At 46.3% G+C, this 20,021-nt stretch overlaps 1 protein-coding gene across 1 annotated transcript; it reads left to right on the forward strand.

The window, feature by feature from the left end:
• Positions 1 to 2,017: 2,017 nt before the first annotated feature.
• SLC10A2 (solute carrier family 10 (sodium/bile acid cotransporter), member 2) lies at positions 2,018 to 17,600 on the forward strand. The gene is made up of 6 exons (XM_004680277.2): positions 2,018 to 2,394; positions 8,913 to 9,031; positions 12,994 to 13,082; positions 14,458 to 14,633; positions 16,284 to 16,441; positions 17,467 to 17,600. Exons 1-6 carry the CDS (start codon positions 2,018 to 2,020, stop codon positions 17,598 to 17,600), a joined length of 1,053 nt encoding a protein of 350 aa, XP_004680334.1.
• Positions 17,601 to 20,021: the final 2,421 nt, after the last annotated feature.

Consider the following 20,021-nt stretch of genomic DNA (forward strand, 5'->3'; position numbering starts at 1 on the left):
CAAAATGAAAAAGATCAAGAGAAAAGAGAGAAACAAAGGAAAACAAATGAAGAACCACTTGGAGGATTGTCTGATGCCACGAGGAAAGGAAATATAAGAAACATGAGAACCCCAGAAGGAGAAGAAAGAAAGAAGGGAACTGAGAATCTATTTAAGGAAACAGTGGAAGAGAACTTCCCAAACTTGAAGAAGGAAATGAACATAATAATAGAAGACGGGAAAAGAACACTTAGCTACCTAAATGAAAGGAAAACTACAGCAAGACACATAGTAAAACTCCCAAGATTCCAAGTCAAAGAAAAACTGATGAAGATGACAAGATGGAAGAAAGAGAGAAACATCAGACCTCTCTAAAGAAACACAAGGGTAAGAAGAGAATGTAATAACATGTCCAAGAAAAAAGTACCAACCAAGAATACTCTATCCTGCAAGGCTCTCTTTCCTGTATAACTGAATAAGGACCTTCCCAACTAAAGAAAATCTTAGTGAATGTGCATTCACTAAACGGTCTTCAAAGAGATATTTAAAGAAGCTTTAGGATACAAACCAGAGAGAAAAAAACAAACACAAAGCATTGAATAAGGAATTAAATGGAACCAGAAAGCCAGGAAATATGTCAATAATTGCTCTAAATGTAAATGAACTCACAAATAAAAAGACACAGAGTATATAGGTGGATTTGAAAACAGAATCCAACCTTAGGCTGCCCCCAGAGAACACACCTAACCACCAAGAGTAAACCCAAACAGCAGCTCTGTCCCAAGGGATTTCCCCAAGTCTGCATCACACTGAATGAATGTATGGATATTTCCATGTATCCACTGGGAGACCATGAATAACACATCTCCTCAACCCCTTAAATCCTCATTTCTAAAACGGAGATGCTAATCCTACTTCGGATGATCACATTAAATAATAAATTAGACTTTGTCCTGTCACTTGTGAATCATGACTAGAATATTCAATGTTATTCTTATACTGCATTCTGACTCAATAATTGGTTTATAAACCACTGAGAACAGGCACAATCTCTCCTCAACCTCTTTAGTTTACCTTCTACCAGGTTACACATTCTGCCCAGAATGAGGCTGATTATATGGCATTTACAAAAATCAACCTCACCTGGAACTGCTGATCAGCCCCAGCCATCCCCTGAAAAACACTCTCATTTCAATTCCTGACTCAAGCACACAGAGCTCCTGTCACTTTGACCTAATCCTCTGAGGTTCATCCCTCTAAATAATTGTATTGTCTCTATCTGTAAAGCACTTTGTTACTATGGTGATACACTCATAATTTCGTGTGTAAGTGATTGAGTGGCTCTCCCTACCAGCCAGCCACCTTCCTACCAGACAATATGGAAACACCGTCCTCCCTCATGGGACTCCCCTGTAGGTTTACATCAAGTCCCCACACATTTCTGGAGTTTACATATATTCAATAAACACTAGAGACCAATATAAATCAACTTGCTGATTAAACAGAGGGAGGAACTTGGAGATCTGGGATCCGGTTGAGAGCTTGACACTGGCAATTTAACTCAGCACAAGACTCTTTCCCAGACCCAGACCCCTTATTTAAAGCGAGGTGAGGAACAGCAGGCTTTCCAGCAACTTAACGTCCTGACGTTCTATGACATTCTGAGTTGATTTTCAGTGCCACTGAAGCGAAATGATTTGGCCAACCTCCCCAGTATTAACCATTAACACAGCTCTTTTTTATATGGCATGGTTCATTATCATGCCAATAAATGATTAATTACAACTCTCTGTCTGGACCAATAATTTGGCAGGGCGTTGATGAGTCATGATTGAGCTGTGTTGTAATGTCCCTCTCGAAACTGGCATACTAGCATTTATTGTTTTTTATGGCTACTCGGAGATGACTTTTGAAAGAGACACATGTTTAGGAAGGCTTTAAAAGTTCAACTGGGCTGGAGCAGGCTCTATTCTCCAGCCAGTAGGGAGGACCAGTGCCTCCTGAACTGGTGTGACCCATCCAAGCAGCAAAACCAGCGATGAATAATTCAATGGACTGCGCACCCGAAGCCACCTTGTGCAACGGCACATCCTGCGTGGTGCCTGAGAGCAACTTCAATGCCATTCTCAGCGTGGTCCTGAGCACTGTGCTCACCATCCTGCTGGCCATGGTCATGTTCTCCATGGGATGCAACGTGGACATCAATAGATTCCTCTGGCATATGAAGCGGCCATGGGGCATCTGTGTGGGCTTCCTCTGCCAGTTTGGAATCATGCCCCTCACTGGATTCATCTTGTCAGTGGCCTTTGACGTCCTCCCGCTCCAAGCCGTGGTCATCCTCATCATGGGGTGCTGTCCCGGAGGAACGTCCTCCAACATCTTGGCCTATTGGGTTGACGGCGATATGGATTTGAGGTAAGAGCCCAGCCTTCCACACGCCGCAGCCCGGTGGGTTCATCTCCCCAGCAGCCCAGGCCTGGAGAAGGTACCCACATGGTGCCCACATGGGGAAGGAAAGAGGAGCGCCAGCTTGCCTTCCCTGACCACACTGTCCAAGAGCTTAGTCACTGGAATTTGGGGTCGATCATTCCTCTTTGGGCATTTTCATCTCAGTTAGTAGGGAGCTGGATAATTGTTCAAGCTCACTTTGAAAGGAGTCAAAGTTTTTCCAAAGAGAAAATTTTTCCAAGCCACAAGCTGAGAAAGTTTTCCTTCTGGTATTAGAAAGGAAAGAAAAAACAAAACCTCCGTGGTCAATAGAACTCTGAAGGCAATTAGGAGAGCTGATTGCTCAGTAAACAGTAAGGTCTTGGACTAGACCTTGCCAAGATCCACCGAACCCTCCCAATCCTTTGGACAAGGCTCTCTTGGTATAAAACCCAAGAAAGGATTTGTATATTTGCTTCACGACTACTGACATTGAAAGAAAAACAATTTTTTTTAAAATTATGCTTACCTTACTGTAAAATCAACAGAAAATGGTTTCTGTGCTTCCCACAGAGTAAACTAAATTGCTGTGTTTGCCCAATTCATCCCATGCCGGTCCGAACTAGCACTGAGGGAAAAAAGCTAATCGAAATAAGATGAAGCATTAATGTGATGAGACCCAGATGTTAATGCCACGAGTTGAACAGAACAATGTCTCTTTCCTAGCTCCCCATCTCTCATTTCCCGGGGAAGGGTGTGCATTTCTCCAACCAGCCAGGTGTTAATGGAGCCCGAGCTTATTAAAAGCTGTACAATCGGGAATCAGCTCTACTCAGTATACAACTGTCCACACAAGAGAGCGGAGGCCAGTGTAGAAAAGTAAGCCTGCGACATCTAAACTGGCTCCAGGCTGACCTAGTGCCTGGGGAGCAGCTGTGAGCTACCTCTGTGTCTCTGCTGGTGCTACTTGCTCTGAAAGGCAGAAAATCCCAGGCGAATAATGCCCTTCCATGTGATATTAGTCACCCCAGGGAATGCGGTATCTTGCAATAGATTTTGTGCTTAAGGAAAGTTCTGGAAGAGATAAAGGCTGGCACATGCCATCAGATTTGGCTCTCTTGTGAAGCACTGAGCAGTCCTCAGGTGTCCTGGGACGCCCATTAGTGCACCTGCAGGTGGGGTTGGGGGGACACTCCTAAATGTTGGCTAAGCCAAGAGCGGGAACTAAGTCGCAGATGAGGCTTGGGCACCCAACAGGTAGCTCCTCCATCATTGCTGTAACTTTCCCAAACCAGACAGCCTTGTCCCTGTACCCCAAGTGTCATTGTTCCCTGAGACGGAAAGGTGTGTGTCCTGCTGGCTTGTTTGACTGTAGAACTGTCCCCTTCTCTGGTCTGTAACTGTAACAATCTACTCTAAGAACTCCAATTTTCACTTTTCTGTGATTTTTAGGATTTTTTTTTCTCTTGAAACAAAAGATGATTAAGTTATATGTCTACCCCGTTTAACAATTCCTATAAAAAACTCAAGAAATAGATTAAACATATCTACCATAGAAAAAAGCTTAATACATTTTGTTTAGAAAGAGGATCCTGCAAAAATCAAGGAAAGAAGACACAAAAGTATAATTAGAAACCTCAGGGGCAAATATCCAGTCGAAACAGTATCTATTCATCTTTCTGCAAGTGAGAGTAAGCTCTCTAATGGGGGCTGACGTTTTAATTCTCATCTTAGGAAATGCCCACTGTCCAGAGACTCCTTGTCTAGCAGTTAGTGCCAGCATCGCTCCAGTGCTATGCACTCAAGCAAGTCCACATCTCCAGAATGCAACCAGGACCCCAGAAAAGACATGGCACCTCCAACATAACCCCATATTATCTCATCAACGTTTCTCTCACAGGAGCTACTTACCCTCCTCTGAAGTTCTGTAAGGCGATTTCCCAACACAAAGGCTGAGAAGCAAGAAGTAGGTGGAGGCTGGTGGAGGTTCAGGCAGAGTCCCACAGCAGCAAATGGCCCCAAAATCCTGACTGTGAGAGATGACAGGGTGCCTCGGCACCACACACAGAGCCCCACTGCTTATTTTAGGGGCCAAGAGTTCTTTCAATACAGCACCGTCAGCGGAAGGCACCACTGTGGGTTAGCACTGCAAATAACCAAGTTTACCCAGTGACGCAGGAGAAAGAGGTCCTTACCACCTCTATGTTCTGCACAACGAGGACATTACCCATCATCTGTGTTAGAGGAAAGTCCTCAAATATGCCTTGAAAACATATTTCACACCTCAGCTACTGGGAAACAGATTTCCAAAACTAAGTTTTCTGTCGTGAGCATTGGGTCATGCAAAGCTCATAGTCATTTATTTAGATGGGGTCCTACCTACCATCCGTAGTCCGATTCTCTACTCCCAATATTTTGCCTTGTCCTTCTCCACTTGAGGGCTAACAATCATAGTCAAGATATGGTTATTCACTTGAGAGCTTCTGCGGGCTAAGAGTCACCCCAAGTCTTCACCCTCAGATACCACAGACACCTACAGATCAGTGCCACTTGCCTGAGGTTCCTGGATCTACTAGATTGTGACAAGCTCACTCCCCTCATCAAGCTGTGGGGACCCTGACAGCAAGACACCAGATTTGTTTTTCAAGGAGCTTTGATTCCCAAAAGACGCCATTCATTGCCGATTTTATGCATATTCTCAAATACGACATTACAGGTAGCCAGTAGCTATCAGAACATATTCTTACCAAACTCATGCAAATAACTACAGTAACAGAAACAAATAGATACGCCATTGACACCAACAGGTGTCTGTGCTAGTTAGATGGATACTGCTCCATGCCACCAACACAGGTCCTCAGGCTCAGCTTCCCTGGATGGAGCTCCTAGGAGAAGTAAGCGAATCTCCCTCTCTCAGCTATCATCCCTTCTGCATACAGAAGCCATTGCATCTGGCAATGTTTGGTGACTTAGAAAAATAATGATGATGGTGACACGGTTGCCCTTCTCAAAACAGCACCCCACATTCACCATCTGAAGTGCAGAAATGCTGCTCCTTTGACCACCCCAGTTTAGGACTCTGATGGGTGTACGGACATTTTCGCTTCAGTCATCCTGTGCATGGGCATCGCAGGCACAGAATGTCTCAGGGAGAAGTAGCAAAGGTGACGTTTCAGGCAGGTGGCTGGAGCCACTGGTGGCCACATCTGTAGGTGTTTCAGATACCACAGATACCTACAGATCAGGGGGAGCCCAGGGACACGGAGTCTTCCCTGAGTCTTCTCTGTCCCCAGTTCTAAATCTGGGGTTTGCACAACATGCAGGAACTTTTTCTTTCTCTTTCCTTTGCTTGACTTCCTGAACCCTTGCTCAGCTTTTCTCCCATCCCTCCACTGCACACCTTTCAACCTTCCCTTTGATTCTTTTCTACATTTAAGATTTCCAGTTTTCCTACCATATCCTTTGTTCTTTGGCCAACAGTGGTTGCATATTTCACATTCTAGTAGGTCAAACCATGCCAACTGACTTGTGACAAATTCCAAGCAATCCCTCATTTCAGTTATATCAGATTCCAGGTCCTCCCTAACTACTAACTCAATGTGACCTGTCTTTTGTTTTCCCTCAAAGTAACAATTTGTGTCTCTCAAACAGCTTTTGTTTTATCTTACTACCTAATGTTTATCAGTGCCATACTTAGTCTGTATGCATTTTAATCCTCAAATGATCCTCTACAATCAGAGTATTATTGAGTATTAGTATTAATTATTGAGTATGAGTATTAGAATTAATTAGTGTTATTCATAGGGTCAATACACATCGAAGTCAGAATTTGAATCCAGACTCATCCACTTACCCCTGCTCAGACACTTATCCCTTTCTCACTCATCACTTCTCCACCAGTAGCGTCACCTCATACACCTCCTTTGATCTTTCAAGCTGGCATTTCAATCTAATGTGATTGTAATCGTTTGCTTTTCTTACCACTTACTTGGGCCAAATTCTCAGCATGCATTGAATTCAAGGCGGTTTGCTGTTCTTTCTTTCATTCCACATTGCTGGCATCTATGTTCTTCATAGAACTAACTCCAGACTTTTTATTCCTATAAAATGATGTCTTCCTTTGGCTAATGTATTCTCCTCTATTGTTTCTTGAAATGATGTATCTGTGAATTGCTTTTCCACTTGCCTTGAGTACCTGGATGCGTCCCTCATCTTAGCCCAAGGACATGGACTTCCAGCCACCTGCTCGCCCACCCCCTGCAGCATCTCCCATCAAGGTGGCTGCCTAGGCAAAGCCAAGTCCTTCTCATATCCTACTCCGCCCATCCTTAAAGCCCCTATGAAACTGCTTTTGCCAAACTCAAAACCATGATACAACGTCATAAATCGCCATAGTGACATTTCAAAACTGAAGTTTTCACAAAGGGATTTGAAAGAAAATACAAGGACACAGAACCCTTCTGAAGGTTGCTCTTATGGTTGAAAACAAAAGTGTTCAGTCTTCCTCAGGCTTCCCTTTGCTATGACCCAGGTAATGGGCACTGCCTCCCACCCCCCAGGTAATAATAGCTGCCCCTGCTAACCCCTCTCTCTCTTCTGACCTGTAGACAACACATCAGATGTGCAGGATAAATAGGAATAGGTCACGGGCACCACTGAAGCCTATTCTAGTTTGTTTGAAAAAGGAGAAACATAGAAGTGAGGAAGGGAGAGGATAATCACTGACAAACTCCAAATTCTTTAATTATTAGTAGGACAAAACACTGTTTGTAACAAATTAACTCACTGTTCTGCTGTAGGACTGTGTGCTAACAGCCTCTCTATTCGGTCCACCAGCCACAGTCACACCATGTGTCAGAAAGGTCTGGCATATGTCTCGGGCACTGGTGTTATCACACGAGTCTCGCTCTGCTAAGACAAGTTTTGTTTTCTTTTTTTCCGGAATCACTTAAGCACATTTTAAGTGGGATCATTCTTGGTTTAAAAAATATATATATTATTAGGGCTGCTAGCACCCCTGATAAACACTACGCTCACTTTTCATTTTGTCCAACTGTGCTTAAATCCATGGAAACAAAAATTCCTCACTTCCAGATGCTTTCCTTAGCTTTGTACAAAGTATGTTGTTATTGTTGTTTGGAGGGAAGCAAAGGGGCAAACTATTGAGCACTTTCTTCAAGCCTACATATACTATCTGTAAGAAATTACTACTCTGATTAGTCTCCATGCTCAGCCACTAGAGAAAAGGCCTGTTGGAGAAACTGCTCTTAGTTTCCTTCATTATGCTGGGAGACCACACACACACACACACACACACACACACACCTAGACCCCACACCATGCTCACATAGACACACACACCCCACACCACACACATACGTCCATACCACACACACTCACACAGACACACCACACTGTTCCTGGAGAGAATAAGAGCAACTGGCTGGGCGAAGCCTTGCTTTCCCTGCCTTGCGGCTCACTAAGTCCTCAAGCCAGGTGGCCACCGTGTGCTCTCCACTCTCCAGGTAAGGAAACCCACCCACCAAAGCCAGGTGATTCGTGAGCTCTTTGTGTATCTTTGTGATCAGTCCCTTGTCTGTTGTACGGAGTGCTGAGGCGCTGGAAAGGATTATGCTCCGCGAAATAAGTCAGAAGGAAAAAGAAAAACATCGAATGGTTTCACTTATAGGAGGAATTTAAGTGTACTGTTATTACAATACAAAACACGACAAAATAATACAAAAGTAAACAGATAAGTATAAACCAGAGCAATCCCACAGGGTAGGGGGACGGAGAGGGGTTAGAAGAAGGGAGGGATGTGGGGGGCTGTGGAGATGGTGGACGGGGAAGGGGGGAAGTAAACATTGTTATAAAATGAACAATAATGTAAATAGATATATGGATAATTTTTTAAAAAGAAGAAGAAAGAACAACAAAACAGAGCGGGGGTGGGAGAAGTCAGGTGAGCAACAGGGACTCCCCCTCAGGCCCCCACCCTCTCACACACTCCGCCCCCCCCCCATCACCCCCATAGAGAATAGGCAGGTGCATCCCTGGCTCCGGAGCTGGGTGGGGCGGGCGTCCCTGTCATCACACCGGGGCGCACACTCACTGCTCCTGGGTCCCGGGGTCTCATGCCGCCCGCCTTCTCCACCCTCTTGACATCAGCCGCTCGTTTCCTCCAGCTCTCGCCCGGGGCTAACTCACCTGCTCTAAGGAGAGACCGAGGCCGCCTCCTGGCGCGCAGCCCCGCGGGCAGAGGAGACCACCCGTCCGTCCCAATAGAACTACCGTGGCGAAAGCCCGTGCCGGCTGCGGCCAGCGCGCTCGCGTTGTTTGCTGGGCGGTCCCCAGGCGCCCCCCCCAAGCCCCGGGTCTGACACCAGCCCCGAAACACCGTGGGCCTTGGGCTGCTGGAGTCCGCCGCTCAGTCACCAACTGGATGGACATGAAAGACGCTCCCCCAGAAAAGCAGGGGGACCCCTCATCCTGCCCTTGCCTTCCAGCGTCAGCATGACCACCTGCTCCACGCTGCTGGCCATGGGGATGATGCCGCTGTGTCTCTTCATCTACACCAAGATGTGGACCGACGCGGGGACCATCGTGATTCCCTACGACAGCATCGGTAGGTTCCTCCCCGCACCCCTGTGCGCCGCCCGGGAGCGTCCAGAGCCACCTCTGGAACCAGGGGCGGTTCCACGCAAGGCTGGAGTGGGGGCTGGCAGGACTGAAATGCCAGGCCTGGCCGGGGAGCACCTGCTTTACCCTCCGTGGACACCCGGAGGGGCCGTAGAAGCTGAGGCGCAGCCCCACCCCATATGGCTGGGGAACCTGGGGAGGTAAGTCCGGGCCAGCGAGGCTCCGCCCTATTTTTTTTTTTTAAGATTTGTTTATTTGTGCATACAGAACTGGGGTACAGGCCAGAGGCTCAGGGGCAGTGAGAGGCTTCACCAGGGACAGAGTGGGGAGCAGAACAGGCAGATCGACAAAGTACACTGCTGAGGGGAGCAGCGGGCGGGTCAGGAGAGGTCTGCCGCGCCATGTGGTCACCTCCGGGGCAGGCAGGAATCGAACTCATGCGGAAGCGGCTTCAGCTTCTCAGTGCTGTGCTCTAACCCGCTGTGCCACCAGGGAGGGCCAGCTCCGCCCTGTTCGTAACCCGGGTTCATGGGACCAGTCCTTTGGTCTCAGATGCGCAAATCGAAGAGGTGAGAACGGGCGCTCGTGATGTAACGGGAGCACAACCCCTTGGCTCTCCTGCTCCAGCCACAGGGAAGCGCTGGAGGAAACACGCTTTGGCTGTGGACTGCCAGTCACAGCTGGGCTCTGGCCATCTTGCCTCACCCAAAGGTCCCTTTCTCTGTTTCTGGGAACACAAAAGACGGTGGGGGCTGAAATTGTCGGCATGGCAATTGGGAAGGAGAAGCGAAGTAGTGCTGGCCAGCGCAGACAGGACTTTGCCCGAGAGCAGGCAGAGAGAAACGCCACATCGTGCCCATCCCCAGACAGTCCCACTGCAGGGCTTCAGCTGCCATCCCAGCTGCCCTGTCGGCTCCCCAGAGGCACGTGGGTGGCAGGGTGAAGGGAAGTGTGAGACCAGGCTAAATGAAGGCTCAGCAAATGTTTGCAGCAGGACCCCTGTCGTGATGGGAAGCGGAGCAGGATGGCGTCTACATTGCCCTCCGTTTCTGCCGTAAGGCATGATCCAGGTGTACATAACTGAGTTAGGACACTTTCAAAACTCTAGCTGAAGACAATCTGTATGGCTGTATTTTCGGGGAGTCTCTTCTCCCTTCCCAATAGCCATTCGATCACACACACACACACACACACACAATCATAGATTCTCCTGACACACCCATTCAATACGGGATTTCCCTAAACAATATGGGATTTTCCTCGATGATCCGGGCAAGGGGAACTCCTTCACATGAATAGAATCGGCAAACAAGTATTAGGTGGCTTTCCACAACCACCTGCCTGTCCTTCAAGCTACTTGACTTTTTCATTCTGCTTCCTCCTGGGGCACCATCCTTAGAGGTGAGGAATGCACTTAGCGTAGGTCCGTCCATTGTAGACTCTCAAAAAGTACACCACTGAATAATTTTCATCCTATATTACTCACTGTAAAGAGAAACATTTCAGCCTTAAGCTGTTGTTTTCTTGATAGTCACTTCCTTCTGGAAAAGGCCATAATGGTGAAATGCAGTAATTCTAACTATGATGAGAATGACTTATAGCACAGATTTTAATGCAAATAAAGTTTGAAAGGAAGAATACTTAGCTGTTCCATGGTGGGAAAGAGGTAAAAGGAAAAACAGAATGAAAGAAGATAAAAGAGGAAAAGATAGAAAAACTATAAACGAGAGTTCGAAAAACTGACTGGCTCACCAGTTCCTCCGAACCTGTTTTCTAACCTAATCTTCTCACTACTGGATTTTCTAGTGCTTTAGTGCAGATAAAACAAAGGGCCTGATTGAGTCACCAGATGCTATCACCACTTTTTAAAGGAGGAAATGAAGGGGCAGGATAACTGGCCAAGGTGACCAGGCACCGGGAATTCCCTCCCGCACTGCGCTCTTCTCCGTCTGCTCTGTCTGCTCTGTCTGCTCCGCTCTGCACGACACAGATTCCGCAGGTGCGATCACGCTCTGGGGTGACCCCAAGAGGTGGGGGTGCATGTAGAGCAGGTCCCGCTAGGGAAACCAGCAACACAGTCCTCCCTGCTCCTCTCAGCACTGCACTTCAGAGTGGCCAGTCTGTCCACTAGTGTCACAAAGGCGCTACAGGACAGACGGCCACCCTGCCCACCTGCCCACAAACTGGGAAACCAGACTTGGGGTGCTCAGTGTTATTCCCAGCTGTCTTCTCAGCTGCCCCCCCTCCTTTCCTTAAACGGGGTTGAAGATCAAGTTGTGGTTCACAAGCAGACACCTTGTCATCTAAATAGTATTTGACACGAGACTGCAGGCTCAGGAGGAACAAGGGAAAAGCCTGGAGAAAGGCAAGGAGCTCTCGACCCGCTACGGGGTAGAGTCACGTCGACCCACGTCTTTAGACAGGAGTCACAGCTTTCATGGAAAGAAAGCGAAGAGTGTCTTCCCAGTCAGCTTCAAGCCGGGGATGGCTTCATCTGGTCTCACCTGGTCAGGAGAGCAATTGCACTTCTGCAGTGGGTCTGGGCGGGTAGAGTGTTTCTCCTGCTGCCTTGGGCTGGACAAAGAGGTTGAGACTCTTAGCAGGAGGGCCGGAGCGTGGGAGGTGCACTCTTCTCACAATTTGAAACACTGAACATGTGTTCACAAAACCTCACCATGCTCACACTGCACGCACGGCCGTGGGCCCTGGTCTAAGTTACTACGAGATAATCCATTTGTGTGGAGGGGGGCTTCAGCAAAGACCACCCACTTCCCATGATTTAGGAAATCATTTGGGGCCCAGGAATAGCAGGATATAAGGGAACCCAACGGGGATTTTTCTGGGTGTGCTTTTCAGCGCACCCATCAATGGCTTTTTTTATAGACATACAGTTTGTTATTTTCTACTTTCCCTGCCCCTCCCCATCTGGTTATTTGTCTTCACTCTTGGTATCCTTAGCCATTAGTTAGTCCCTTTGAGTAGTTTTTTGAGGAAAAAAGAAATAATAATTGCTGAGTCTTATATTTCCAGGCAGCTACAAAGAAGTTATGTTTTCGTCACTGTGAAATTCATTTCAAAGTCCTGGTATCTAGAATCTACCTTTCAATCCACTTCAATCTAATCCAAAACTAAGCAATGTCAGAATTTCATTACTCAATTCTACTTTCTCCCACCTTAAAAGGAGGCTTGAAGGGGTGGGGGAAAGCCCTTGAGAAGCTAGAAGTTGTTAGTGCTATAGCTTACAAAAACAGCTATTGGACAAATGAGCATTAAATAATATGGAGAAGCAAACCACATTTTCTGAGAACAGCAGTAAATTTAGCACACGGTGATACTGAAATACGACTCTTTTATCTGCTTGGGTGAGCACGTTTCTGCAAAGAATTATAATTACTTGAGTGGTTGCCAAATATATTATCTTACAGAAACTGGAAGCATGCTTTTTGGCCTATTCTCTCACCTCTCTGTTGTAGACTTGAATAACTGAAGTCACTCTTCACCCAAACTCACTGACCTGACCTCCACAATGCCTGGAGAAGTTGGACTTTTATTCCTACTACCAGTATATAATAGGCAGATATTAAATATCAACATGCTTCAAGAACACTTACACACACAAGCTTCGAGAACACATTTTCCTAGGTTATTAGAATCCAAACACCAAGTAACCCAGGATTCTGACAAAGAGACAGTGATTGGTACTATAAGAAATCTAACAAGTTTACACTGGATTTAGGGTCCAGGTTATCAGTTCTCCTCCAGCAATGGTAAACTATTTACTAGTGAAGATAAATAAACAGAGTTGTCCGAGGGTGGGGGTTTTCCTTTTTTTATATCTCTTTTGCGCTTTCAAAGGGAGATGAAGCCTTAACTGAGTGTTTCTCTTGCTCCTCTTTCCTCACTCCTGTGCTATGTGCTCCGTTGAGCAAATGGTCTTGTCATCTGTAGGTACATCTTTGGTGGCTCTGGTGATTCCTGTTTCCATTGGGATGTATGTTAACCACAAATGGCCCGAGAAAGCCAAGATCATTCTTAAGGTAAGTGTATTCTGCTGTGGGAAACAGATTGACAACCCTCTCCACAGCTTTTCTCCCTGTATTATAACCCTCTGAGGGGGCCTATGATTACCTCACACACACCCTCTCCTCAGAGCGCCTCCCCTGCCCAGCCACCAGGCAAATTCCTATCTGCTCTCTGAGATACCCAGTCCAAACAGCCCTTGCTGGTTTTCTTTAGTCCATCTTCCCATAGCCCTTTGCTCTTACTTCTGTTATGTGGGTCTGTAATAAAAAATATATTGAGACAGCTGTCTTAGAAGATAAATCCTATCTTTATCTCTGTATCCACATACAGTTGGATTGTAGTGGCAATTGGTTGAATATCTATGTGTGTGTGTGTGTATATTATATATACATACAAAGTATATGTATATATAAAATAAATGCATATATATATACATACATACACGCACATAGATATACATACACATTTATAGAATATGTGCATATATTGATTAATATGTGCATATATTAACTTTTACAGTTTGCCTGTTATTCTAACGTCCATAAAAGGTGACTATGGCAAGAGTTGATCCCCGTGTGGGATGAAGGAACGAAGGTGCAGGAGGCGTGTGCCTGGCGCAGCATAACTGTTATCAATTATATGTAGTATATATTATAAGAATAGACTTATTGACCATTCATTCCAATTCACTAACTGTTCTAGCTAGAGGATGTGGATATGAATATATAATACTATGTATTATTGATATGTAATAGAGTATAGAGAAATATGCTCATATGTATGTAGGCACGGAAGGTGTAGAAATAGGGATAGAGACAGAGACAGAGAGAGACCTAGTTCGCTGTTCAGAAGGCAAAATAATCTGATGTTTTCCTTTCAGTGGATGAAAAACATGTATCATCTCCCAATTTTTTTCATTTGAAAGCTGATAGCGACGCGGCTTTCGTTTCCATATGCCGTTTAACTTTTACAGTTTGCCTGTTATTCTAACGTCCATAAAAGGTGACTATGGCAAGAGTTGATCCCCGTGTGGGATGAAGGAACGAAGGTGCAGGAGGCGTGTGCCTGGCGCAGGAAGGGGCGGGCGGCCCACCGGGAGCCAGTTACTCGGAGCTGCTACTGGGAGAGTTGTTTCCTCGCTGTCCTCCGTCGTGGGGCCCGCTTCAGCTAGCGCACCGGGCGGCTCAGAGAGTGGGGCCCCCATATGTCCCGTTGCTGACTCCAAAATTCAAAGGTAGGGCCAGCCCTCGAGTGTCTGGTGGCCCCCAGCATCAGGACAGGCGGACGCAGAGCAACCGACCCCCGCCTCCCAGGGGAAAGGGCTTGGTCAGGGCTCGGTGAGGAGCATCCCTGGGCGGCTTAGACAGCACCTGCTGCGTCTCCCTCCAGGTGGGCTCCATCGCCGGCGCCATCCTGATCGTGCTCATAGCTGTGGTCGGCGGGGTTCTGTACCAGAGTGCCTGGATCATCGCTCCCAAGCTCTGGATTATAGGAACCATCTTCCCCATGGCTGGCTACTCCCTCGGGTTTTTCCTGGCTCGCATAGCTGGGCAGCCCTGGCACAGGTAAGTGGAACTGGGGTTTCTTCTGTCTCGTGGAGGCTGTCCCTTTGCAGGACTGCCGTCACCAGCACCGGGTCAGGATGGCCTAAACTCAGAAAAGTATGGTCGCAAGTTCTGGAGGCTAGGAGACTCTTGTGTTACCAGGACGGGCTCCTTCTGAGGGAAGGAGGATGAGTCTGGCCCAAGCCTCTCCCCTGGGCGCACAGCTGTCTTCTCCCTATTTCCTGGCGCATTGCCAAGAAGTCTCTGTGTCCAAACTCCCCTTTTTCAGGACACCAGTCACGCTGGATTTCATCCTTCCAGCTTAACCAGTTACAGCTACAGTGACCCTATTTCCAAATAAAATCACATTCAAGTGCCCCCAGAACAACGACCCTTTGTACACATTCTCCTGGACCATCCCCCACACAAGCAGGTGGTACCCCTCCTTCCACGGTCACTCTCCAGGCAGAGTGACCTTGACTGCAGCTCCTGGGTGAGCCCCAAGGCCCGCAGCTGGGTGAGCTCATCGCCGAAAGGCATCAAATATAAAAACCAGGTGGGTAGCTGTGGGATTTGGTGCTGATTCCCACTCGCCCATCTGAATCACAGGCAGGCAGAGAAGCAGGTGTGGGGGCTGGGGTGTGTGTATGAGCTGGAGAAAGAGGGGAGCAGCACCGGGCGGTGACAGGCCCAGGGCCCCCCCACCACGCAGGCAGCTGCCTGGGCTGCACCCACCTCCCTCCCGTACCAGCTACCCACTTGGCCCGGCCACGCCTGTGTTTCCAGGAACCTTTTCATCTACAGGACAGGGCAGTCACCACCCTGAAGAGCTTTGATAAAGGCTCAATCAGCACAATAAAACCATTTCAGAATAAAACAGCCATCGGGATGCCCTCTCTCTCTGGCGCCCTGCACTGGCACCAGGGACACAATGAGTGAGGGACATGAACCTCCTTGGCCACTCAGTGACGCCGATATGGGTGGACGCCTGCCTGCTGGGCTGTTTCTTCACCCAGAGCCGACTTTAATGTTTATGTATTCAATACGTAATTGTAGACTTAAATGATGACATACATGTGCCCCATAGTGATGATGCATTGCTTATTAACGTATTTTGTTATATATTAAGTTAAATATTAGTGTATTTTGTTGTATAAATACTAGATGTATACTTGCAAAAGACTAATGAGCTAGAGATATAGGCCACTGCTCAGGGACAAATTAAACTATCTTGATGTTCTATCTTTTCTGAGCAAGAAAATATTCTAATCTCCAAATCCTTGTTTCAGAGTGAAAGGGAGAGAACAATAATGACCGTGGCTATTGTTTGCCTATGTCTTTTTCACCTTAATAGAGTTTTACATACATATCCTCATTGTCATAACAGTGATAAAATGATGACGATAAGATGTGTAGAATACACAGATTATATATCATCTAAAAAGTGACTCTTCATCCCTGTGTAATAGAGTACTTCATACTATATTAATATGTTTCGATAGAAACACACATGTTCCAATAGAGAAAGAATCATAGAGAAGAACCACAGATTGAGAGCCGATATAGAGACACAGACAGACGGTAACTGTCAGTGGATCTGCTTTGGACATTATGTAAGAACAAAGCACGGGGAGCTGACCTCAGGCCCTGGACCTGTTCCGCCCCCCTCAGGTGCCGGACGGTGGCTCTGGAGACGGGCATGCAGAACACACAGCTGTGCTCCACCATCGTGCAGCTTTCTTTCACGCCCGAGGAGCTCAACGTCGTCTTCACTTTCCCGCTCATCTACAGCATCTTCCAGCTGGCCTTCGCGGGCATATTCCTGGGCAGTAAGTGTGATGCCCTGGCCATTTCCCCCAGTGTTCCCCCTGGAGAAATCCTGATAAGAAGTTGGTATTGCCTTATTCTTTGGTTTGTTACACTTCTCTGGCAGTACGTTATATAAATTAAATTCTCTTTCTCCAGCAATTAAATAAATCAGTGGAAATGTCCCCCAATCATGCACCCACGATTTCCCAGCTATAGATGAAAAGAAAGTAATTTCACCAAAAGGTTCTCGTAAAGATTATTTTTAAGCAAAAATAATTGGCGACCAATTCTTTGTTTTGAGATATAGGGTATTTATCTGAAAATGTGTATAAAGGATGTTTGCCAGGCTAAGGGATAGCAGAAGTCAGACGGGGGGGGTGCCCATGAGTATGGGGTACAGATCGACCTGCAGAGGAAGCCCCGTGTCGATGGGGCTTTGCTCAATGACCTCGGCGCAGCTGAGTTGGTCCCTCAGCGCTCTCTCACCTAGTGCAAGGGGTGGCACCCCAGTCCTGCCCGCCTGGCCGCCACCTACTTGCAACTTGTCTATAGTTTGATCCCCAAAACTGATTTAACCCCTATTTTTAAAATTAATTTGTTAAGTAAACTCCCTTTTCTAAGCTCCATAGCACTCTCAAGGGGATGGTATAATGAAGCGAATGACAAAAACCGCGTAAATCTGTAGCTGTTAAATGCCAGAGACAGTTTGGTTTGGGTTTACTTTTTTTCTGGTCTTCAACCAGCACAGGGCCCCCCTCAAGGGGAGGAGGAAGAAGGGTTGGGATTGCCGCAGAACAGGAGGATCCCCTGAAATCCACTGCTGAGGGGAGCAGCAGGGAGACAGGAGAGGTCTGCTGCACCCCAAGAGTCACTCCCCGGTCTGGACTGAATTCAGACCACAATAAGTGCTGAGACTTTAATGTCTGCACCTCCAGGGAGGCCCAAGGCAAACTGTTTTTGAGCCATCAGTTAGAGTCATGGTTCAAAGTATGTTTGCAGCTTAGTGTTCAGGAATTTGCTTAACCTCCTGCACATTGTTTTCTAGTCTATGTGGCATACAAGAAATGTTACCAGAAAAACAGAGGGGAACTTCCAGAGATTGAAGGTACAGAGACAGTGCCTGATTCACCACACTGTCAAGTGAATGAAGGATTTCAAGCTGATACAAGTGGACACTAAATGGACAAAGGAGAATCTGAAGGCACATACTTCAGCTATTCCGATAATGCATTCCTCATTTTTGATGGAATATTTGGTGGAAAAAGTTAAAGTGAAAATTTGAATTTCAACTGAGTCCAGATGTTGGTTTTGGTATTAAATGGCCAGTGGTTCCATTGTGTAATATCGTATATATTTAAATATGTGTATGTAAATATATATATATGTACATATATACTGCCTTTGAAATATGCCCAAAAAATCCACAACATTCAGGGGAACCCCACAGTCCTGGACTGAATCTCACAACCCACCTGACGTTTTGCTAGACTAGATGAGATGAGTTAATATTGTAAATTGATGAAACGTTTCTCTCGTATTTATGATCATAAAGATAAAAGTAAAACCAAGACCATTCGCATTTTAATTATTATTTTGAAAGTGTTGCAACCTATTTATTTATATAATAAATGTGTTTTTGAAAATGACTTGCCTTTCTCCGTGACAGTCAAAAGCATAAGATAGAGAGAGAAGAGCTACTCATTAGCATTCAAGAACTATAGTAGAGCCCTACCCGAAACGCCCAGCGATCCTGTGTGTGTGGCTTTGGCTCAGCAGGCCAATGACACCCACTAGATTTGTCGCAGGGGGGGGTCAGCAAGGGGGGAGGACAACCGTGTTCTTCAAATGCCTTGACACTGCTGAAGAACTCACGTCCTGACGCGAGACTTCTTCGAGGTATGCCCGGCTGAGAGGGGTTCACACTGCCCAATAGGACAACTTTATGGTTCTCATTTCTCTGTCTGGGTGTGAAGCCTCATGGTAGACATCATGGACAGAAGGGGAAGCAGGGAGGTGCAAAGACAGCAGAAATGCCTCCACTACAACGCTGTAGCTGGGTTCCAGGGGAGAGCATGAGCCAGACAGAGAAGCACTGGGGATAGGGGCCCAGGGGAAGTTAGGGTTCGAGCTACTGGCGTGCAAAGTGGGAATAAGAAAAGTGGAGTCAGAGAGTGCTGGGGGCAGTGAAGACCAGCCAGGGGCGTGTCCAGCCAGAAACTGGATGGGCATTGGCCAGCTGCTTGGACGTAACAAGAGGAGGCCAGGACAGGCTGATCAGTGGCAGCAGAGTTTTAGAGCAAGAGGGGAGCAGCTGGTCAGAGGGTGTTCATGAAGGGGTCTGACTGAATTACCTTTCCCCCCTTCCATAGCAAGAGGCAGCCACATTCCTAAGTCAGTTCCCAGTGGTTCCATTTCATTTTCCATTTGAGCATTTTCACTGCCCCATAGACTCCCTCAGATGTATTTCCTGCTGTGTGTCCAGCGTGATAGGAACTTGAGCATCAGCTCTGAGCTTTCTGTAGAGAGTTGAGGGGTTCTGCTTTCAAATGTGGTGACATGAGTACCTTTTGCTACAGGTTCACAGTTGAAGAAGGCCCCCACAGCTTTCCATTAGACAAATATATTCAAAGGAACTAGAGACTTCTTTGATAAAGAAGGGGAGATAAAGAATTTTCCTATTAAGAGGTGTCAAAGAATATCCCTCCACTGGTGCACAGAAAGGTTTTCAGTTTCTCAGTGAAGAACCTCCTACACTTTCCCCATCAAACAGAAAGTAGACAGGTGCACAAAGACACACTGAATTCACATCATCATTTCAATGTGCCCGAAGTCAAGGGCCTGCCTATGGCAGCTGTAGCACGCAAGTTTTCCTTCTATTGATCGAGATATGGGAGACAGAACTTGGCTGTCTTATATGATGTGGTATCTTGTGAGTTGTGGTTTTTTTTCCTAATGTGTTAGAAGGAAGAAAAACAGCTGAGATTTTTAAATGACAGTCTCTATTTTAAAATGAGTTTGAAAAGCTGATTAAATTATGTATATTTTGCCTCAGCGAATATCATGTTAAATGAATATTTTATTTGAAAGGCTTGAATAAATGAAAATAATTTTTGTAATGTTTGGTCTGTTTGAGTCTTTGTGACAACTGTCAAGATTTCTGCACTGTTCAGTTTCCTGAGATATAAATAAGGTAGCATTTCCTCAAATATTAAATTGTTCTTTGAAAAGCACCTGAAAGAAACTCTTAATTAAATACTCTAATAATTAGATGTCCTACCGATAACACACTGAGGTTGTCCCCAAGAAAATCATACAGTCAATATTAATCAAAGTGTCTTTAAAATGATGTGACAATCATAGCTGATGTAAGATAATTAGAAATATGTTGAAAGTGCCTATAAATGATAACCACTGTATATAACGGTGGTAACCTTATAAATAAGTACCCATAATGCACCCAGATAATGCTCCTTAAAAGTTAGATGCTCCCGGCCCTCCATGGTGGCGCAGCGGGTTAAAGCACAGCACTGGGAATCTGAAGCCACTTCCGCATGAGTTCGATTCCCGCCTGCCGCCTGCCCCGGAGGAGAACACATGGCG

Source organism: Condylura cristata, unplaced genomic scaffold (genome assembly GCF_000260355.1).
Source record: "Condylura cristata isolate star-nosed mole 26May11 unplaced genomic scaffold, ConCri1.0 scaffold00010, whole genome shotgun sequence".
In the NCBI taxonomy this organism is placed as follows: domain Eukaryota; kingdom Metazoa; phylum Chordata; class Mammalia; order Eulipotyphla; family Talpidae; genus Condylura; species Condylura cristata.